Genomic DNA, 23,201 nt, shown 5'->3' on the forward strand with positions numbered 1-23,201 from the left:
AATCTGATCTGAAAGTATGCTCATATGCTCATTCCTGAACTTTTCCTTGAATGCAGCTTTTGCCTTTAGTGCTGTGATCAGCATCTTTTTCGTGGAGGAGAGTGACGGAGCACCACAAAGTGGACAAGAGAAACTGAAGGGAGCGGAGGGCAGATTAATCAGGCAACATCAAAGAGAGCAGCAGGGCGAAGGGAGGGAATGGGGCAAAAGATGAATGGAGAACAGCCGCCTGATTGCTGTTGTTGTTGTTGTTTTTATTCCATGCCATCCCTCAGTGCTTCAGTTGGCAGTAGGATGGCAAAACCATTGTGCAGAGGCCACATAGAACGCCTGGAACAGACTGTCGGCTCCTGTTTTTATTCTTCATGCCAAAAAAGTAGGAGAATGCAAGATAGGGAGACTCTTGCTCTTGAAGTCCATCTTTTCTTTTGATATTTTCGTCTGTTTACTTTTTTCTCTTTTTTTATCAGTATTTTAAAACATTATTCACCAGGATAAGCCTTAAATGTTGCTCAGATTGTGATGACTTTTAGATGTCGGCATGTTTCTGTCTTTTGACCAGCACCCAAACTTTCTGTCTCATGTGCCGCTGTATTTCAGAGGAGGTCTTTCTCTCTCAGTCGTTACACACATACGTACTGTAGGCCTTGTGTGAAGTACTTTGAAAGTAGCCTGCTGCTCCGCGTGCCCTCACTGTATTCGGTTGCTCAGTTGGCTCAAAGATAACTCCAATCTGGTTCTTTCATCCTGACTGCAGACTCAGCACACGTACATTACACAATGTTCCTGTCTTGTCCTTTAGTTGGACTCTCTAATCTCTCCACACTTTGTCACAAAGCCTGTCATGAGTCCACTTCAAAGAGACGTTTCGAACCTGATACCATGTGAGAGCTTAAAATGATCGTTCATTAGCTCTGATGAATTGAAGAGCATCTCTGGCTGTGCATTCGCTCCTTTATGTTTCACTTTGCCCTGATTGCCACGTCCCGCCTTATTTGAGGGAAGAACAGTCATTCAATTGTCATGCGTCATTATTTCATGAATCAGGCCACTAAGCCTCACTTTGCTCTTCTCGCACTTGACACACTTAGTAATGTCATTGCATTAAATATCAAACCAAGTGGTGTTTATTTTAAAGATGACACAAACATTTATGTATTTAGCAGACACTTTTATCCAAAGCAACTACTACACTAATGTTGGAAACCATGATAATTTTTTATGTGATGAACTATACTAGGGAAAATTACATTATACATCCACCAAAGGCAAGTTGGAAAGTGGTTTGAAAAATAGTTTCTATTAAAGCTCAGATGCCACTTATTTTGATACGTGAATTTCTCAGTGTTTTTTGAGAACTGGGGCAGCTGTACTCGGACATAAGAGCACAAATAGACATTGAAAATCAAGATATTTCTTATTTTAATTCACCCCTCAACAACTGTGTTTTTTCTCTCTCTCTCTTTCTCTCTCTCTCTCTCTCTCTCTCTCTCTCTTTCTCTCTCTCTCTCTCTCTCTCTCTCTCTCTCTCTCTCTCTCTCTCTCTCTCTATGAAGAGCCAGGACATCTGAAAAACCTGAATAAGTAAGGTAGTAATTAAAAAAAGTGTGATTGCTAGACTTGGAGAAGTCATTTAAATTATTAAAATCTTTATAATATTTTATAATTCAAATACATTTGTCTAGCTATTCCAAGCTGTAATATATAACTAGAAATTGTGAGCAAAAAAATCCTTATCCAGTAAATCATGTAAAACTGGAAAAGTCATGGTACGTGTGAATATTGTTGGGGGGTCTTGGAGTCAAAAAGGTTGCGAACCACTGGAAAAAACTATTGTCTGATAATTGTTTACATTTCTAATTAAAAAATGTAAACGATCTAACTATTAATTATTATAAGGGAACAATTTATTGTAATGATTAACAATTTCTTTTTTTCATTTATTATGCAGCCCAACCAAATGGACATCATTGTCAAAGTAGTCAAGTATTTACCATGAAAACAACAAGAACACTTAGACTTACATTTACAGTACATGATATAGTTATGATTTAGTCATAGTGTTATGTATGCAGAGCTCAGCATTTGATTGATTTAATTTATTCTATCAACTATTGCAAAAGGACCAATTTAACGTTGAACTTCAATTTGGTTTTTTAAATGAAAAAGTTTTTGGAAAACGATTTGGAAATCAACTTCTGTGACTGTCCAACAAAGTTGGAAGCATAACAAACTTTTCTACGAACCCTCGGCCAGTAACGAGTAAACAAATGATGAGCTGTTGTTTTTTAATGTTGTATGTTTTATGCAATGAGACTATGCTGAGCTGAGAAAGATGCAATGATCTGAACTGACAATATTTTAATGGAGCACATAAAAGCGTGAAAGTGATCAAGGAGGTCGGCGTGCCTGTGATCGCCACATTCGCTCGCTTTGAACTCTCAGGGAGGAGCACAATGCTCTCATTCAGAGATTGGCTGAATGACAGACGCTCTCTCTCTTTTTCTCTTTCTCTCGCCCCCTCCTCTCTGTCTCTCTCTAACGTTAATGAATTCAAACAAACCCGCCCCCTACCCATCCAGCTCTCTTTCTCTTTCCCTCTTTTTCTCTCACCACAGAACATTTCCAGCCTTGGCAAGTTCCTCCTGATTTGCTCTCATCGTCTTAATGAATTCAACTGGGAGTGCATTGGCCCTGATGCCCACCCCTTCAGAGAGAGGTCCAGTGCTCTTGCATATATCTGCAGGGCTGCTGCATGTTTTCCATTGTTCCATCAGCTTCTGTCACTAACACATCCTCTGAAAGGGAGTGTGGGAGAAAGCTAAGCCAGCCAGGAGGTGGGAAACACTTGAGCGGCACAGGTGCCTTGATGCAAAAGGAGCTGCGTTGTGTCCGTGTGCCTGTGTTTTTGAAAAGTGAAACTTCTTGAAGCTGTCAGAAAATTTGTTTTTCTATTGGAAGACTCACCTGTGGAAAGGTGAAGTGGAATCATGGGTGTGATGTCACTGCTGCTGTTGATGGTGATTGGCTGGTGTGGTGGGGCGCCACCATTGAGAGAGGTGTACAGAATGCCACAAAGCGCACTTAAAGGTAGGCCAGGTATTCAGATGTTTTGGCTGCTTCTACATTAAAGGTACAAAACTATCACTGGGGTGGTATACTTTCAAAAACTACTAATATGTACCATTTAGGGGTAAACAGGGCACAAAGTGTACTTTTTAGCTTTTGTACCTTACTGACTGCTCTATTGACAGCTTTGTACCTTTTTTTCTGAAAGTGTAGATGCAGAAGATGCAAACTCTGTCTAAAATAACCTAATAGTTAAGCTTAGCTGGTTAAGCTTAGCTTTTCAATAAACTTGTTGCAAAAGAGTTGCAAAGGTAGAACTTCTCTAAAAAACATGAACAGCCTTTCCAATGATGGTGAACATTGATGTCAGAGCTCCAACAGCTTGCTTTAACTCTTAATAATCTGACAGTATTATTATTTTCCACAAACTGTTTTGACTGTTACTGAATAAGCATATGTCATATTCGAAAAACATTCTTTCTCAGATTCTTCCATCTAAAGCATGCTTCTTCACTGCACTAGACTGAACTTTCTGGCCAACTTGAAACTTTATATTCCAACATTAATAATATTTCTGTCTGTTTCAAATAATTTGCATGTTTTGTAGCATTCCTTAGCTCTGTTTTTATTTAAATAAATGTAAATATATGATTTGGATATCAAATGATTTGCATAATCCTTTGATATAGTTTTAAAGTTATCTCTTTTCTTATCTCAGATCTGTGTAAATATGAAGTATTTTAAATATAGACTCCATATGTTATTCAATAAAACATTATTTTTGTTGGTAAGAATCAGTCCTCGACTTGTGTGCCATCACAGTGAGACTGTGTTCAGGAGTTTAGCGTAGTCACCACAGAGGCCATAGTTCAGGCCATTAATTAAGATCTCAATCAGCTTTGAAGTCTCCCTCGCTCTCTGGGATATAGAGAAGAGTGCATGTCTGAATGTGGATCGGTGTGTTTGAACTTTGTGTTTGGTGTCTTTAGCACTGTTCTGAGCATGAGTTTGCTCACTTGTCCTCATTGGAAAACCATACAAATACTGTGCTCATATAGACTTTTTTCTAACAAACAAACAATAATATAACAAAAATATTGCATTTATATGACAAATCAGTATTCTCTAATTCACATAAACACCAAGTTTCTGCTCCACTGAGGTTAAATGTCTCATATTTCTTCTTTATACCTACTTTTAATGTTTTTTTTAGATTTGCTTTGGGTTGGTTGTTTTGAGGCATGTACTGTATTCACTTTTGCTTACTTCTCTTTCTGCTTCTCTCTGCAGCTCTGTCTGATAGAGGAACAGTAGTGATGGAGGCCGCTCTATCCCATGCTCTGTCTGCCATAGATGCTGCCGTATCGGACCGCAACAAGGCCGAAGCAGGCTGCAGAGGGTGTGTGCCCTGTCTGTTTCAGGACTGTGGACAGCGAAAAGGCGCTTGTGGTAAGCTTGAATGAACAAATGCTTTATAACTTGGACTCTTTGACTTTAAACACGGATGCTGATGGTGGTGGTAATTCCGTAGCTTCTCCAGAGGACACACAGTCAGAGCCGAATTGTCAGGTCATCTCTCGTGCTCAAGAGGAAGTTGATGAAGGAGAGAGGAGTTGGTTGCTGAGTCAGGCCTGTGGCTTCTACAAACGCCGTTGCACACCTGCACAAGTGAACAAAGACCTGTGCGTCAGAGTTATGGGAGAGAGCTGCAGCGCTCGTGTCCTGCAGTGCAGTCTGCTCAACACCATGCAGAACTTAGAGCCGGCCACAAAGACCACAGCACAGGGTAAAACAAAATAACACACACACAAAAAGAAAAAAAATGTGAATTGTGTAAACATACTCAGAACTTTGATATATACATCTTACATAATCTGCATAATTAAAATAAAAAATGTAATCGAAAATAAATCTTGACTATGATTGTCAATGGACTTCAGAGGAACTAATATATATATATATATATATATATATATAATAAAGGTCCCTTTTAATGTAATTTCAGCTATGATATTGATCACTTTACTGCAAGAGTTCTAATTATTGATGTAACTTCCCTTATGTAGCTGTGTGTGGTCAGCGTTTCTCTGTCTCGCAAAACCTGACACAGCCTCGCTCTCGTATCATGGGGGGATCTCCTGCCCCTCTGGGCAGCTGGCCATGGCTGGTGAACCTTCGGCTGGATGGGGCTCTGATGTGTGGTGGTGTGCTGGTTGACAGCTCTTGGGTCCTCACTGCCGCCCACTGCTTTGCTGGGTAAAAGCACAAATACATATCTACATAATTAAATTTACTGTAAAGTGGGATACCTTATTGCCTTTTCACTTGAACATCTTGCTATTTGTATTGGTACTGAGAACATACAATTTTTTGGCTCAGATGGATTTTTGAATGAGCAACATGTGAAGCTGTTGTAAAATACCAGAACAGCACACACTTGTGACAGTGATTAAATGTGGCATAACATTAAAAATGATTAACCACAGCACTGTCTTTTATCATATTGCTGTTCTCACCATTTTCTGAAAAGGATTATAAGTTGTGCTGTGTCTTGTTGTTTTATTTGAGAATGTACTCAAATGTTTTGTGAACGTCTAAAATTGATCTCCCCCAATTAGGAGCCGCAGTGAGAGTTACTGGACAGCAGTAGTGGGAGAGTTTGACCTCACAAAAACTGACCCTGATGAGCAGATCATGAAAGTCAATCGCATCATCACTCATCCGAAGGTACACACATATATATCTATACATATATATATATACATATATGTATTTTTTATTTTTTTATTTTAAATATGTCCCTCCTGTATCCAATCCTTTTCTCTTGGTGTAGTTTAACCCAAAGACGTTTAATAACGACATTGCTCTGGTGGAGCTGAGTTCTCCAGTAATTCTGTCTGAACGGGTCACACCTGTCTGCTTGCCCTCTGACCTCGATCCACCGGCTGGTACACCCTGCTTGGTGGCCGGCTGGGGCTCTCTGTATGAGGGTAAGAGAATCTGCATAACTCATATTTTAGAAAAAGAGCCCAATAATATCACACAATAATTACTTAAAATGCTGTGAAGTATTTGTTTATTCATGTTTGTCTTGATTGTCTGTATGTGTGTAGATGGACCCTCGGCAGATGTGGTGATGGAGGCGAAAGTGCCACTGCTGTCTCAGACCACCTGTCGCAGTTCACTGGGGAAGGAGCTGCTCACGAACACCATGTTCTGCGCTGGATACCTGTCTGGAGGTATCGACTCATGCCAGGTATCTCCACATTATCATACTAGCTTGCATTATAAACACACACGGCTGATGAAGAAACAATGTATCTGCTTTATAAACGCTACGCCTGCTTTACAATCATCTGACTAGAATCCGTGTCTTTGAATGTGTACAGGGTGATTCCGGAGGGCCGTTGATCTACCAGGACGGTTTATCGGGACGGTTTCAGCTCTTTGGCATCACCTCTTGGGGGGATGGCTGTGGGGAGAGGGGAAAGCCTGGTGTTCACACGGGTCACCGCCTTCTCTGACTGGGTCATGACAGAGATACAGAGTGAGTTGCTCAACATGTTGCACACACTACAAAACAAAGAATATCTCCACCACCATGAGTTTAAACCCTCCCACATTTTCTGAAAAGCCAGAAGTCCTGCTAAAACCTTTTTACATTCCATTCTCCAAATCCCAGAGTCCTTTGGGAGTCGGGAACCCACATGTCCTGAGCTGCTTAAGACAAGTGAGCTGTCTGAAGAACAGCAGATGTCAGAATTCACCACGCTCTGCCACTTCTACACACTATCCTGCTCTTCGACCCTCGACCCCTCTGCCTGCCAGCGTCTCGCTCAGGACAAATGCCAAAGCCGGTTTAAGAAGTGCCGTAAGTTATCCAGACAGTTTAAATACAAAAATCTAATTACATATTTAAACAGAATGAACTTAATGTTAAGTGCTAGTTGGGATGTGCATACTCATTCTTTATTACTACTATTTTCCAGATTTTAGAATAATAGTAAAGTCGTCAAACTATGAAATAACAGCAATGGAAATATGTGAATTATTTAATCATCTTGACAAGCTCTGCACCTTAACAAAGTGCATTCTGGGATGCTTTTCATACTGCATTGAAAGAGTTCACATGTAGTTGGGCACTTGTAGGCTCGCTCATACAGTTTTATGAAATTCAAATCATCAATTAAAACAAATTAAAATTAATTTAAACTAGTTTTTAAAGAAATTTGTATGTAGGCACAATTTATTCTACACAACCTATTTCAAGCATGTTTTTATCCTAAATAAAAGGTTTAAATTATAAATTTAGTTATGTATGTCCAAACTTCACTCGCAGTGTACTTTGATCAAAAATACATTAAAACAGTAATATAGTGAAATATAGAAAACTGTTTTCTATTTTAATATATTTACCTTCCCTCCATCTACTGCCTTTATACTGTCTGCTGTCTTTCTCTCTACAGAACTGCATTCCTTTCTGCAGACTCTGCTGGACTTGCTTCAGAGGGCCGATGACTGTATCAGAGATAAAGTTGATCTGACCTTCTTCACTCAGACTCTTCCTCAGTTGGTGGAGAATGTGTACAGCTCTGCTCATATAACACGAAGACGCAGAAATGCACTTGAAACAGGTAGAGCCATTAAACCTGTCTGCACTATACTTGTACAGCCAGTCAGGGCTCAGGGGGGATGTACAATGCTTTCAGAATGTAATATTTTTCAGCAACTATATATTTCATTCTCAATATTGTTATTCTTCTATCTAACCAACATATTATTCTCAAAGAGCAGGTAGGCCAGCCAGCACTGTTCCAGCAAGTGGGCCCTCTGCTGGACGACTGGGAGATCTACCTTACAGGCATTGCTGAAGATCTGGATCAACACAAAGAACTAAAGAACTCACAGGAACTTTCTCAGGAGCAACAACTCTTCACACCGGTAAATTTGTCAAAATTAAACTAGCAGCATGTTCACTACATTTCTGTTTAAGAGACATTACACTATAGATAATAAACTAAGACTGATGGTGATTTGATGAAATTTTCAGGATGAGGACAGTGAAAAAGCACTTCTTCAGCAGCTTGATGGATCACTGCTCTCCTCCATTGCTGCCCTGCGTTCCAAGCTAGACTCACTGCGCATTCCTGTCATACCAGAATTGGACCACCGACTGTTTCAAAGGGATTTCACCATTCCCACCACTGGAAAACAACAACAGGATAATAGTGCCAAATCTAGGGAGTCTGTATTGTCAGCTGACTTTTGGACTGCTCTGATATATAAAGCTCTGAGAGGGAGTGGCACAGGAAGTGTTACAGGAAGTCCAGTGATGACAGCATCCCCTCAGGATCATATGGATACAACATCCACACAACCACTGAAACTCAAGACACTGGAACCTTCTGATTCTGTCCCTACCCAGGTGCCCCTGCTTCAACAGCCACTCTTCAAAAGTAAGTGTTAATAACAGGAAATTGAGTAGCAGAATATTGAGAAACAATTTTTTTGCAATAACTATCATTTTCTCAACCTGCAGTAGTCTCCTTACCACCGTTTAGACCACCGTAGAACTCAAATAATGTATATTTTAAACAAATAATGAATGTAAATGATTGAACAAAAATACAAACTTCAGATTTAGCTTCAATTTTATTTTATATGATATTTTATCATTATTACCATTATTAATAATAATAATAACTATTACTATTACTATTATTATTAAATACTTGTTTTTTAATTTATAAAATAACAACAACAGCAACTATTCGTAGTATAAGAGGTAGTAGTAGTGGTAGTGCAGAATGATGTGAAACCATGAATGTCCAGAATAACAGACTAATAATTGTTTCAGAGCTCCTGTGGAGGAGAAAGAGAGATCTACACAAGCGACAGATACAAGGAGCCAATGACAAAGGTACAATTTCTCATTTGATTTAGCGTTTCTATGCATTCATATGATTTGAAAAGGAATATAAGGGTTAATATTAAATTTATTTTAAGGAATATGAGTTTTTATTATTTACTGTTTTAAGGCTTTGTTCTTTGTGTTTTGCAGTTTGCTCAGGAGTAACTGAGTCAGCTCAGCTGGTCAGCACCACCAAAATGATGTACAACTGGATCCTGGCTGTTCCATCTAACAACATAAACATGATCTTCCAGGAGGTGAGTGTGTGTGTGTGTCGTAGAAGTTTCTAGATTTAATTTGCAAGTAAAAAATATGATATTTATGTACATGTTCTGACAAACAGACATGAAATGAAAAGACAGATCATTCAAGTATATATTTACAGAAGTTGTATTAGATTATGGAATATACACTATTGTTCAAAAGTTTTCAGTCTGTAAGTTTTTGTCATTTTTAAAAGTACTCTCTTATGCTTACATTTATTTGTGTCACATATTAAAAGGTATCAATAAAAAAAAAAAAAAAAAAAATCTATTCACCCCACATATATGTAATGTATGTTATGTTTGTGTGGTGTTGTATTTTAATTCTGTATATATTTCATTGTGTGTGTTCAACATCTCAGGTGCTGGTTGACCTGAATTCTAAGAATGATCGTGGTTTGTACCAATCACGGATCAAGGCCACTGTTGGTGGGCGACCTTTGACCTTTTACAGCTTGGTGGGTTTGGAGAATGAAGCATTCTATCGTAGTATGCCACGCATCATTGCTGTCGCCATTGATGCTCTCAAAACGTAAAACACACTCATATATGCTGCTGAAATCATACTTGAGCTGAATTGGCATCCGCGACATTGAGTGTTATTACATCCTAAACTTTCTAATGTGACATCACCTGCTGCTATGGAAATGACTGGATGAGACCTTCTTTCTAGAGTCATCACGGGACAGCTGACACTTTTCTGGAGGATGAAGGGTCTCAGTCGGTCACTGTGAACTGAGACTGGACTGACGTGACGATATGTACACCCCGATTTAACTTATTTCCCAAGAACAGAGGTTGATCCTCCTCTCTGAGCTATTATATTTGATATTTGTTATATATTTATTTGTATGACTTTGTATTTTTTATATGAAAACAAATCACAAAAAAATAAAATGGATTTAAAGATTTAACTATTTAAATAAATTTTGTCTTTATATTTATGAGCTTGTCAGGTCTTTCTTTCTTTCTTTCTTTCTTTGGGCATTGTAATATATATTTTTTTTATTTTAATTGAGCTTTAATTTTAACCTCCCTCCCTCTTCCTTTCTTTTGTTTCTCTTCCCCCTTTATTCCTTCTTTTTCACCTTTTTTCCAGGCATGTATTTCATACCATTACAATATTTAATTCCTGTCTTTTTGTACTGTTAAATTTATCCTTAAACTACCGCTAACTCTTATGTAACATTTCTATTTCAGATTTATTAGATGGGAAAGGGAAGAAATAGGTGTGAGAAATCACCTTATTTAAAGGCCTCCACTGAAACTGCACTTGCTATGATCATGTCAGTTCATGGCAGCTGAACATCTCTGTCAGCAGAAAGCAGTGCTGGAAACTCAGGGGGGCTTTTTTGTTTGGCTCAGATTTAATTTCTGAGGTGTTTTAGCATATGGGAACTGTGCTTATTGTGCAGTTCCGCGACAGGTGTCCCTACATTACTAACATACATCATTCTGATTCTTTATTTGGAGCTGATGACAATCCTCTGGGCTTCAGAATGAGCATTAAAAGATTCTGGAGGATCCTAGGAACACTGAGAAATGCCATGCTGCATTAGTACATGATAGTTGCAGCTCATTGTCTGTTTCACCTAGTATGTTCCCCATAAGAAGCATGCTTTAGTGATTTATTCAGAGTCATGTAAATTCACTTTCCGTGCCAATCAACTGTAGTTTCATGGGTTTACATGTTTATATAATTCCTTAAGTATGATTCAAGACTCAATTTAAGTGCTAAAAGCCCCATTGGAATTATGAATGGACAGAAATAATGCATGAGATGGGGTGCTGGATGCCAGAAGGACTGTCACAGTAGTGATGCAAACAGCTGTTGCGTAATGATTGACAGGATTGGATGAACTTGCTCCTATCATACTTTAGTTTAGAATTCCATTTTAATCCATCTCTTGGCAATCTCAATCAACAAGTAGTACCAGTATGAAGTATTCTATTCTATTCTATTCTATTCTATTCTATTCTATTCTATTCTATTCTATTCTATTCTATTCTAATGGAATTACATGGAATGATTTTGTTTTAATAAGACCTGTATCTCTGATCCTCAAACAAACAACCAGTCTAGAATCTGTCATTCCAAAATTCCAAAGTGTTAAAAATAAACCCCAACTCTCATCGGTGAAGGATTGTAGAGGTGCAGGGTGGCAACACATGATATTTCTGAGCTCTCTGTCTATTATCAGATATTATGATCCCTTGTTACATTTACTCAGACAGCTTTAAACATCATGTCAAACATCATGAAATTCATGTTTATTCAACAACAATGTAGATTAAAGCATCCATCCATCAATCCCTATCTTTCATTTATTTGTTTATTCAAATTCGACTAACTGTCTATCCCTCCATCCATCTCCAGATTGTTCGTTCATTTGTTAGTCTATCTCTCTGTCTGTCTGCCGGTCTGTCTGTTTTTTTATTTGTTTGTTTGTTCTGTTCCTTTACACTAGACATGAGGTGAACCCGTTTATGAGGCATTTATAATTTTCGCCAGCAGCTCATATTCTTGAAATTGGTTTTAAACAACAGTTCTGTAAAAAAAAAAAAAAAAAAAAAACCTTTTTATATTACCAGATGTCTGTATATTACCAAACTTGTCTTGTTTGTTCCACCAACTAAAATAGTTCCAGAAACATCCAAAGCAGAAACAACTTTTTCATGTCTCCAAGTAACATAAAGCAGTGATGTTTCTTGAACGAATAAGTGTTTTTTAATGATTCAGCTGAGTGAATGATTAAATGACTCATACAAAACAATTTTTATTCCCTTAAAAATAGACAATGGCTGCATTTTCAATAGTTTTTTGTCAGACCTTTTTGTGAAAAAATGGATAAGTATCAAGGTTTCTCATTTGATGTATCTCCAAGATATCCTAAAACATAGATTAGACTAAATGCAGCTGTCAGAAATGTATGCCTCAGAGATACCATTAGGCTTAAAATAATACCCTAGAGGATATGATCCCCATTAGCACCCGTTGACCCACAGTACAGCTCACAGCTCTGCTCAAACCCTCAAAAATTCCAGAAAACTGTCTATTCATGCATAAAACATGCTTAAAACTTCTCTAACCCCTTAAGAATCCTAATTGAAAGCTAAACCAACCCAATTTGTAAAAGAAGGAATTTATGGTGTTATGACGCTCTTTGTCACCCCAGATGACAGTCGGAACACATGACAGCTGATGACACACATCCTTCCACAAATCATGCCTGGGACACCATCTGTGCACCGACTTGTGGGAAATACTGTAACCTTATCTTTCTGCTTGACATCAGAGAAAAAACAGACAGAGAGAAAACAACTAGCTCAAGTGACCTCGCTTTGAGGTCTTTGATATGTGTGTGCGTGCACATGCATGTGTGTATAGTGACAGCTGAAAATGTGAGGAACTGTATGGGTACAGACTGTTTGGGCATTCTGAAAATAACAATGAGGATTCAAGTTTGGAACCACACCTATTTTTCCTGTAACCCTTCCCATTCCTAAACAACTGTGTTTCCCTCACACACACACAGCTGGAGAACCCTTCTTCACTAATGCTGCTCTGAGGATATTAGACATGGAACTGATCTCTTCCACAAAAACCGTCTGGTTATGGACCCTTCTATCACTCTCATTCTCAGGTAATATGGAAATATTCTTCTGAGTTCTGAGGGTTTGTGATGCACAAAGGGGCATGGATTATGACCTTGTGAAGTTTTCAGTGGTTCAGCATGGGTTCGTTCTAGCGGACAAATTCTTTATGGCACCACTGGTCTTTACATGTTCACAATCTGCCTTTATGAAGTGTTAAAGCCCGAGAACTGAGTGTCAGCAAAGAGGGTGTGAAACAGGGTGTTAAATCTTTGTTGATTTACATGAGCATTACATAATTACATAAATATACATCTACTTTAGTAATAAAGAGATTGTTTTAATTGTAAAGATGTAATGTGTGTGTACACAGACCAACCAAGACTTAACTTCAGCAAGAAGAATATTCGGAAAAGAATTTAGAAGAACAAAGGGACAAAAAAAAACATAACACAAAATGTCGAACAATATAGGATTCAGTGCAGTGAGCCCAACTGGTATTTGGGCACAAAAGTCACACTTAATACATATATATGAATTTCATCACATTACATAACAGAAGATGGGGGCAATACATACAGGTACATCAAAAACATCTCCAACTGGTGCAAGACCAAAACTGATAACATGAAATGAAAAGATGAAAATCCACTGGAAAATCCAAAAAACTGCACTTTTCACAGAACTGACTTCAATTTTATGGAAATTAATTAAATGGAAGATTTTTAGTGCATTCATGACATAATTTTTGGGTCTTCACATTTCTGTACGAACTGCAGCAATCATTTTTTACAGTGAACATTCAAAGCTGTTACTTTTCAACTGACCTCAACTGATTGTGTGGAAGAGTTTTCCTCAATAAAATTAAAATAAAAGTGAACAAGTTATTTTTTGAGTGAATGTACGATAACTTTTTTTTTTTTTTTTGAGGAATAATAAAATGAGGGATTAGATTAATGTGCTGTGTGTTTCAGATGTGATCTGTAATCTAGAAGGATCTCTGCACAGAGATCTAATGGTGGGATACAACAAGAACATACGACCTATGGAGAACCATGGTGACATCACTGATGTGAAGATCAAGATGACCCTCACCAACCTCATTTCTCTGGTAAAGTCTGCCTGTCTCTGTATACACAAGGTAAATCTATGTGAAATATGTGACTCTATGATTTGTAATCCTTTTTTCATGTTCAGAATGAGAAAGAAGAGACCCTAAGCACTTGCGTTTGGATTGAAATGGTAAGAGAAATCACATCTCTGTATATGTACAGTAAAGTAAACAGTGATTTCAGAGCAAAATACCTTTCTTTCTCTCTCTCTCTCTTTCCAGAAATGGCACGATTATCGACTCCGCTGGGCCAACAGGACAGGGTTTGAGGTCTATGAGAACATAACACGTATGCGTCTTCCCTCTAAAGCTATCTGGCTGCCCGACATTGGCCTGGAGAACAAGTGAGAGACTGAATTATTAAAGATTGATTTGATTATGCGGATTATCTAAAAGGCAGAAACAAGTTGTCGTAAAAATCCATCATCATCATCATCTCACTGTATCTTCAACTTTGTCGTTGTTTTTAATTATGAAAGTAACTAGTCTGAAACATATTTGCAATTCTGAGTATTTTAGTCCGTAAAATGTGACCTGTGAATACCTGTTTGTGTGTGAAGTGTGGATGGGCGTTTTGAGGTGGCGCTCTACACTAACGCTCTGATAGATCCTGACGGTAGCGTGGTCTGGTTGCCCCCTGCTATCTACCAAAGCTCCTGTGCCATCAAAGTCAACTACTTCCCTTTTGACTGGCAGAACTGCAGCATGGTGTTCAGGTACGGCTGATCTGTCTGTCTTGACACTGTTGAGTGGTGGAAATACATAGAAACAGGACAAGTAGCTTTATTCTGGCTTTCACTCTGATTGCTTTGGCAGGTCGGAGACGTACAATGCCAATGAAATCAAACTGATGCTGTCAGATGAGGACAACGTTACTATGGAGTGGATTGAGATTGATCCAGAAGCTTTTACTGGTACTAAACCTCCTATAGTATGTTATTTTTTGCCATCAACTAAAATTTAGTTGCGTGTTATTCAAATTGTAAAACTGCTGTAAATTAAAGTCCTGCAAACCTTAGTAAACATATGAACTAAAATTACAGTCATCTGGCTATCCATGCCAGAAGGTGCAGCTGTGTTGCGTCATGTATGTACTGTAAGACTCAACACAACTTTTTTTGGGACAAAATGTAACTATATTATTACCCAGCTCTTTACCAGCAGGGGGCGGTCCCCACGCGGCGATGGGTAGTAAGCTCACTTTCTTTTTTTGAATCCCGGGCCCAGGGGACGCCCGTCTCTTACGTTGGGGGGGGCCGAGAGTCGAGAGCGAGAGGCCAACCCGCTTTAATGGGCCGGGGGGGGCAGTAAAAGGGCCCGGCTGGCCAGCCAGGGGGTACCTGGATCGCAGCCCCCAGTTTTTTTTTGCCGCCCGGCCGGGGACAGGGGGGGGGGGGGGGGCTGTAGGGGGGGGGAGGGACTAAAGATCATATGAAAAAAAAAAAACGAGTCCGGGGTCGGGTAGTGGGGCGTATGGTCAAAAAAAAAAAAAAATCATCCGGTAAAAAATTTGTTTTTTTTCTTCCAGCCTTCCCGCCTCGTAAATTTAGTTTTTACGTGGCGTTTTTTTTTTTTTTTTTTTTTTTTTGACCACCAGGCCAAAATAAAAAAATGGCACTACCGTTGGCCGTCTTGGGGTTTTAATTTTTTACTTGCATAATATTACTTTTTAAGACCAGCGAATTTTTTTAGAAAGTGTTTTCCCTTTTTAAAAGCGAAAAGGGAGAAAAGTTTTCCAAAGGAATTTTTTTTTCTTTTCCCACCTTTTTAAAAATCGTTAAAAAATTAACATCCTCTTTTTTCCTTAAAAATAAAAAAATTTTTATTCTTTCCATTTTTTTTATGAAAAAAAAAAATTAAATATTACATATTTAAATAAAAATTCAAAAACATATTTTCCCCATTTATTTATATTTTTTTTTGTTCCCAAAACCCGTAAATTTTTCATTTTTATTTATAAAACATATTTCCCAATTTTTGTTTTTTTTAATTCCAAACTTTTTTTTTAACAAATTTTTTACTAAAAATTTATATATTTTAGAAAACGGGAAAACTTTAGTTGTTTACTATTTGTGTAACTTAAACTGGTTGGAAACTATTGGATTCATATTTCCCCCCCCTAAAGTCCCCCCCCCCTTGTTCCTTATTTATTTTTTACAGTAAATAATTTTTTTTTTGTTTTTCGCAATTTCCTTTTGGTTTTATTTACTTTAGTAAAAAATAAATGGTTCCTTTTTGAAATAAGTTAATTGTGTGTTGATTTTAAAGAATTTAAAAGAATTTTTAATTTAAATTTTTAATAATTGAATGGTCAAAGCTATATAATTGTCCCAATATGCCCAATGTTTTTTTTATAAAAATTACTTTTGTAGGTAAAAAGTTACATAAAAACCTTTTTTTTTATATATAAAACCCCCCACCCCACTTAAGCCAGCATCCCCTTTATAAGTTTTTTTAAATTTTCCCAATTTCCTATAATAAGGAACAACAACCAACATCCAAATTTAAATTACCGTGAGGTAAACCACATTTTGGAGGAAAAATTAATGGAACCAAAATTAAAAAAAACAAATTTATTGAACAATGGGGTGGACATGCCGGGCCAAAAAAAATAAAAATGATTAACAGGGCCCTTGTTTTGGTTTTCCGCCGCGTTTTATAGCCCCAAAGCATAAAAATGCGTTTTTTGAGATTGAAACCCCTAGACCACGGGTCTCCTTCTTCCCAACCAACAAAACACCGGAGGAAGGGGGAGTATCGGGGAAAAACAGGTGGGTAGAGAAAAAAAAGGAGCCCCCGTGGGCTAGGTCCCAAATTCCTTCCAACGTTTAGCTTTTTGACATATAAAAAAACTATCTAAAGTAATTCCCCTGCAACACCCTGTTATGCCTTTATGCCCTTGCTAGACACCCCGCGGAAACACAGGCATATCATGTTATTTTTTTTTTGCCAATGTTGTCCCCATTAATTTTTGTTTTCAAATAATTTTTTTACTCAACGGGTATTTTTAATTTTTTTTGATGTTTGTTTGTGTTTTTTAATATAGAAAAATTTGGAATAAACCCCTTGGCCAACCAACATGTTGATGGCTTTGCCTATTACACCCCATTGGCCGGGGGCTATTTTAAACCCCAAAAAACGCGCCGGGGGACAACCAAGGTCCCATAAATCCAAAATTTTTTTTTTTTTTTTTGGGGGGCACCCCGTGTCCAATTAACAGTGTTGTCCCCCAAATAAGTTTCAATTTTGTTCCCCCCCAGACCGTTGTGTTGCATTTATTAAAAAAAAGTTTTTTTTTACTAAACTAAAAATTTTTTATCCTAAAAGTAGTTTACAAATTCCCCCCCTTACCTAAAGTTAATAAATATATTACTTACTTGGTAAAAAAAAGACCAAAACCCAGTGTTGTTGACGGAAAAAAATTTTTGGTAAAAAGAAAATAATGTTTAATTTTAAATCATATTTTTCCAAAAAAAATTTTTGGGTTCTAGAAATTTTAAGAAAGGGGTTTTTTTTGGGGTAGGGGTTTTGTGAGGGGGACCACAATAACTGGGGAAGTGGGGGGTTAAACTTTTTAATCCAAACACCCACCCCAGAGCAACAACATCAAAAAGGGACAAACAAGCTATTAACCATCTTATGCTTTTTGTCCTCCATAAGGACATAATGAAAAAAATTATTATATACATGACACATAAACTTTTCCTTTCCCTTTTGGGGCATTTGGTCTTCTTTAACTCCTTCCTTGCTTGAGGAACATGGGCGGGGGCCCTGAGCAGGGGGAAGGGGATTTAAAAAGTTTCCTGGGGAACGGCACACCGCTTCGCCCAGGGACAGCTCTTTGGGGTTAAAGCAAAGGCGATGAATCATTTCAAACAGAAAGGCCAGCTAGTTTTATCGATGAAGAGAAAAAAAGGGGTGCTGAAGACCTTTAGGAAAAGACAAGCATACTATCTAAGGTGGTGTCTGGCATTTTGTTTCATAACGGGCCAAAATGTCTGGATAAATTTAACTTTTTTTTATTAAATTAAGAAATTTGTTTTTTTTTCAGAAAGGATCATTAAAATTTTTTAAAATCAATCTACATAAAAAAGTTTTGAATTTTTTTTAAGTAAAAATTTAAAATAAATCTTTTTTTTGTACCTAAAAATTTATTCATTTCACAAAACGGGAAATTTAGAAAAAAAAAAGTAATGCAGCTGAAAATTTGCTTTTTTTAAAATGTAAATTTTTACATGTAAAAATATTATTTTTTAAAAAAATTTTATATTTTAATACACCACCAAAACACCACTAAAATGCAATAATTTTAACATTAATGTTTTTTTACTATTTTTTTTTCTCTTTATTTTAATTTTATTGAATAAATTTATAAATTTAAAAATTTTTTTTTTCTGGCCCTTAAATTTGTTTTTTTGGTCTGACCCCAGAAATGGTTTGGGAGGGAACACGCACGGATCAGAATCCATTTGGGTTCAGTTTACCCAAATGGCAGTTGTGCCTCCGTAAAACCCTTTCAGAAATGCCAAGCCCAAAAAAGACTTTCAAAGTGTAAGGGCGTTCAAATTCTCCAAAAAGAGGCTGAAGTGTCTCTTTTTACACAAGAACGCGGGGTTTTTGTTTGGGGTTTTAAATTTCCAATCCCCCGAAAAAATGGTTTAAGTCTGAATTCGCATCCTTCTTTTCGCTCTGCAGGAAATGAAGAAAAGGGTTTCGGTTCGGGTGATTTAAGGGGGCTTTTCGTATGGCGTACGTTTATACGGGGCCCACGGAATTTTTGATGGCATTTTAACCAGGGCCCCCTCTCCCCTTCCCCCGGAACCCCAAAGATACCTGCCCGAAAACTCACTGGAGACTCAAGGCTGAAATGCAAATTTAAAACCAAAGATAATCAGAGAAACTCCGCAGAATCGGAGGACCTTATGAAGAAATCTGGGACAAAAACCCCAGATTGTTCCAAGCTGTGGCAAAAGGGGTCTCAGCGCTTCAATTAAGTAGGCGCAGGTTTCAAAATGATCGAAGGTTTTCCCAAAAAGAGTTGGTTGGATCCGAAGTCACTTAAACTGAATTGGCTTTGAGATGTTGAAATAAACTCTATATTTGCTTGCATGCCTTTAATTTCTTTTCACCTTTTTCGTTTATGATTCAAAAGTTATGCTTTGCTTAAAATAAAAAAGGGAAACTTTTACAGTAAATATGACTCTGCATGAATCAAATGAATTGTTTAGGTTAGTCCCTTTCCCCCCCCTAAATTTAGGAGGGTCTTAATTTTAGGGTTTGGTACTTTTCTGCTGCAAGACCAGATCCGGGAAGGGGAAAAGCGGGGGTGGGGGGGGGGGGGGTTCTGTGGATAGCTCAACTACTACACCGTATTTTTAAGTTCTCAGTGAAAAAAACACCCTTACCCACTTTTGCACCTCCCCGCAGCCCCTAGAACCCCAGGACCTAAAAAGGGAAAGGGGCCTATTTTTGAAGGGGGTATTTAGCAGCAAAGATTGATTAATGTCAAAGTTCTTTACACAACAAATTGCATATAAAGGAGTTCCAAAAAATTTTGGTTAATCACAACTTTCAAATAAAAAATTATATATATATAAAATATATATATTTAATATTTTAAATTAAAAAATATATTTTAAATGCTCTGGGGGGGGAAAGAAAAATAGAAGACTAAAGATTTAGTAATTAAATTTTTTCCCCCCTTTTCCCCTACATTTTTTTGGGGTATTTTAGGTTTTTCTAAAAAAGTTTTCCCACAAAAAAAAAAACTTCTCAGAATAAAAAATACCCTTTTTTATTTTTTATTTACGTAGGTATTTTTGTTAGTAAAAGTTTAATTTTTAAAATTAAAATTAATATATATTAATTTGCATAGGGATAATAATGATTTATCAAAATTTTAAAATTTAGAAAAATGTTAAAAATAAAGTAAATTTTCTTAATTAATAAATTTTTAATAATTTTTTTATTATTTAATTTTTTCCATTGTTTTAAATTTTTTTTAGGGAAAATTTATAGGAAAGATTACAGTTAAGAACTTTTTGCAAAGAGAAATTTTTTTAAAAATTATTAAAAAAATTTTTATTAACAAAATTACATTTACCGGTTTTAGTGTTAAAAAATTAGTCTTTGCCATTTTTTCCCCTTATATAATTTAAAAAAAATTTTTTATACAAAGGGTCCTTTAAGATTGTTTTAGAAAATTTCATTTATCAAGACATTCTGCCCCCCGATTCTATTGAAACCTGTTTATGAGAAAATTAAAAGGGTTTTCCGGGCCGTTCAAACTGATTTCAGGACTTTTCCAAAAATTTTCTTTGGCTTTCATACCATGTTTTTACCCCCCGTGTTTTCCCCCTCTCTCCCAATCAGGCCTCCCCCTCTGTGACCCCTCAGCCTTTCTTTTGGGCTGGAAAGGGGAAACATATTGACATGCTCTTCAGGCTTTTCCTAGGGAGATTGACCTACTCAGACACGCAAGACCCCACTCCTGGTTCATATCCTTCTACCTTAGAGTAATGTTTGCCTCAGTCGACACCACTAATGATCATTTTACCCAATATCCTTCTACCTTAGAGTAATGTTTGCCTCAGTCGACACCACTAATGATCATTTTACTCATTAACATGCATTTTGTCCTGTGCCCTGATTGGTCAGAAAATGGGGAATGGATTATAAAGCACCGCCCTGCTAAGAAGGTTGTGAACAAGCGATACAGCCCAGATGAGTTGGAGTATCAGGAGATCATCTTCTTCCTCATCATCCAGAGGAAACCTCTGTTCTACATCATCAATATCATTGTGCCCTGTGTCCTCTTTTCATCCCTTGGGTTGCTTGTCTACTTCCTCCCGGCCAAAGGTCAGACTCCATAGTGGATGCTAACAGATGTCACTAAGCACAGCTTACTATTTCAGCAAGTTCTTACAAATGTAGAAGGGTTTTTGAGAAATTAAACATGAAGTGTGGCTAGCAATGTCATCCAGAGCCATTGACCAGCGGGGACAGTAGCAGATGGCTTTAACATGAACTAATTTGCTTCATGATAATCAAAAATGAAGTGAATGAATAACTTTTACAGTAAAACTTTAACCTAAAAAAATCAGGAGATGTTATCATTCAAATCATCAGCATGTTTGTGACCAGAATGTTGAATTGATTGTTTTTTTATAATAGCTGGAGGACAGAAATGTACTATGACCATTGCAATCCTGCTCGGTCAGACTGTCTTCCTGTTCCTTATTGCCAAGAAAGTGCCAGAAACTTCCCAAGCTGTTCCTCTCATCGGAAAGTGAGTCTGCGCTTTTTTTCACTCATCACACCTTTTCATCAGTTTCTGATAAACTTGTATTCAATGTGTGCAACATAAGATAAACAGTTTATATACACTATTGTGTGTTCTAGCACACATTTTCTAGAGAAATTTGGGTTCTTTTTGCAGGTATCTGATGTTTGTGATGTCGGTGACCACAATAACTGTGATGAACTGTGTGGTGGTGTTGAACGTTTCTCTGCGAACTCCAAACACCCACCCCATGAGCAACAACATCAGAAAGGTACAACAGAGCTATCTAACCATCTTTATGCTTTTTGTCCAGTCCATAAGGACATAATGAAAAAGTTATTATATACATGAAGCTACATAATCGCTTTTCCTTCCATTTTGGGGCTATTTAGGTCTTCTTGAACATCCTTCCTTGTCTGCTGAGGATGACGATGCAGCGCTGGACACCTGAGCAGGAGGAAGGGGATTTTAAAATGTTTGCCCTGGGCAACGGCACACCGCTTCGCCGCAGGAGACGAAGCTCTTTGGGATTAATAGCAAAGGCTGATGAATACATGTTCAGAACAGCACGTTCCGAGCTGATGTTCAGTCGACTGAAGGAGAGAAAGGGGCTGCTGAAGAACACTTTAGAGAAAATACGTGAGTTAACAATTCTGAACAAATTATATACACTACTATTCAAAAGTTCGGGGTCGTTCGGGGTAAGATATTTTTTTTTTTTTTTTTTTTAGAAATTATGTTTTTGTTCAGAAAGGATGCATTAAATTTATTAAAAGTAACAATACATACATTAATAAGGTTAGAATTTTTTTTAAGTAAATATTTAAAATAAATGCTCTTCTTTTGTATCCTAAAAATTTATCTCAGTTTCCACAAAAACGTGAATTGAGAAAAAAAAAAAGTAATGACAGCTGAAAATTCAGCTTTGTATAATATGTATATATAATACTATGTAATATATTATATTTTATATAATATATTTTATATTATAATACACACACACACACACACACACACTAAACTGCAATAATATTTCAACATTACTGTTTTTTTACTATTTTTTTTTACTTTTTATTTTTAATTTATTTGTATATAAATAATATATATATACATATATATTTTTTTTTCTGGCCTTAAATTTGCTCTTTTGTGGTCTGACCTCAGAAAATGGTTTGGGAGGGAACACAGCACAGGATCTAGAATCCAGTTTGGCTTCAGCTTCACCAGAAGTGCAGCAGTGTGTGTCCTCCTGTAAACACATTGCAGAAAGTGCCAAGCACCAAAATGACTTTCAAAGTGTAAGTGGCTGTTCCAGAATTCTCCAAACATGAGGCTGAAAGTGTCTCTTATTTACACAAGAACAGCGGATGTTTGTGTTGGGGTTTAACTTTCCAATCCCTGAAAAACTAGTGTTGAAGTCTGAATTCCAGTCATCCTTTCTTCTCGCTCTGCAGGAAAATGAAGAATGGTTTCTGGTTGCCAGGGTGATTGACAGGATGTGCTTCATCGTCATGGCGCTACTGTTTATACTGGGCACCATCGGAATCTTCCTGATGGGACATTTTAACCAGGCCCCATCTCAGCCCTTCCCTGGAGACCCCAAAAGATACCTGCCTGAAATCTCATCTGGAGACATCACAGGCTGAATGCAAGTTTAAAACCAAATGATAGACTCAGAGAAACTCCAGCAGAAGTCTGGAGGACCTTGATGAAGAAACTCTGGAGACAAAAAGCCATCAGATTGTTCCAAGCTGTGGCAAAGGAGCTCTCAGCGCTTCAATTAAGTAGTGCTGCAGGTTTACAAAAGTGATCGAAGGTCTCCAGAGAAGAGTTGGTTGGATCCGAAGTCACTTGAAACTTGAATTGGCTTTGAGATGTTGATAAATATGAACATCATATTATTTGCTTGTCATTGCCTGTCAATTTCTTTATCACCTTTAATTCTGTTTAGTGATTCAACAGTTGATGCTT

The 23,201-nt window shown here is 37.3% G+C and overlaps 3 protein-coding genes across 4 annotated transcripts; all 3 read left to right on the forward strand.

The window, feature by feature from the left end:
* Window positions 1–2,659: 2,659 nt before the first annotated feature.
* On the forward strand, window positions 2,660–5,897 carry LOC122147012 (coagulation factor VII-like). Its single transcript, XM_042767688.1, has 5 exons — window positions 2,660–3,090; window positions 4,360–4,518; window positions 4,601–4,855; window positions 5,136–5,325; window positions 5,688–5,897. The coding sequence occupies exons 1-5, from the start codon at window positions 2,991–2,993 to the stop codon at window positions 5,860–5,862; spliced, it is 879 nt and encodes a 292-aa protein (XP_042623622.1). The 5' UTR covers window positions 2,660–2,990; the 3' UTR covers window positions 5,863–5,897.
* Window positions 5,898–5,902: 5 nt separating this feature from the next.
* Window positions 5,903–10,055, forward strand: LOC122147011. Its single transcript, XM_042767679.1, has 10 exons — window positions 5,903–6,059; window positions 6,183–6,325; window positions 6,459–6,616; window positions 6,752–6,940; window positions 7,536–7,703; window positions 7,859–8,010; window positions 8,120–8,525; window positions 8,927–8,989; window positions 9,131–9,237; window positions 9,606–10,055. Exons 3-10 carry the CDS (start codon window positions 6,538–6,540, stop codon window positions 9,777–9,779), a joined length of 1,338 nt encoding a protein of 445 aa, XP_042623613.1. The 5' UTR covers window positions 5,903–6,059; window positions 6,183–6,325; window positions 6,459–6,537; the 3' UTR covers window positions 9,780–10,055.
* Window positions 10,056–12,713: 2,658 nt separating this feature from the next.
* Window positions 12,714–22,962, forward strand: LOC109112670 (acetylcholine receptor subunit gamma-like). 2 transcript variants are annotated; one of them, XM_042778911.1, is made up of 12 exons: window positions 12,714–12,887; window positions 13,812–13,948; window positions 14,035–14,079; window positions 14,171–14,292; window positions 14,509–14,664; window positions 14,765–14,862; window positions 20,606–20,806; window positions 21,122–21,236; window positions 21,387–21,501; window positions 21,623–21,869; window positions 22,395–22,528; window positions 22,685–22,962. In XM_042778911.1, exons 1-12 carry the CDS (start codon window positions 12,824–12,826, stop codon window positions 22,874–22,876), a joined length of 1,626 nt encoding a protein of 541 aa, XP_042634845.1. In that variant the 5' UTR covers window positions 12,714–12,823; the 3' UTR covers window positions 22,877–22,962. The 2 variants fall into 2 exon arrangements, with proteins under 2 accessions (XP_042634845.1, XP_042634852.1); XM_042778918.1 differs by having other exon boundaries at window positions 12,747–12,887; window positions 13,846–13,948.
* The last annotated feature ends 239 nt before the right edge of the window (window positions 22,963–23,201 follow it).

The sequence above is a fragment of the Cyprinus carpio genome, chromosome A2, assembly GCF_018340385.1.
Source record: "Cyprinus carpio isolate SPL01 chromosome A2, ASM1834038v1, whole genome shotgun sequence".
Taxonomy (NCBI): domain Eukaryota; kingdom Metazoa; phylum Chordata; class Actinopteri; order Cypriniformes; family Cyprinidae; genus Cyprinus; species Cyprinus carpio.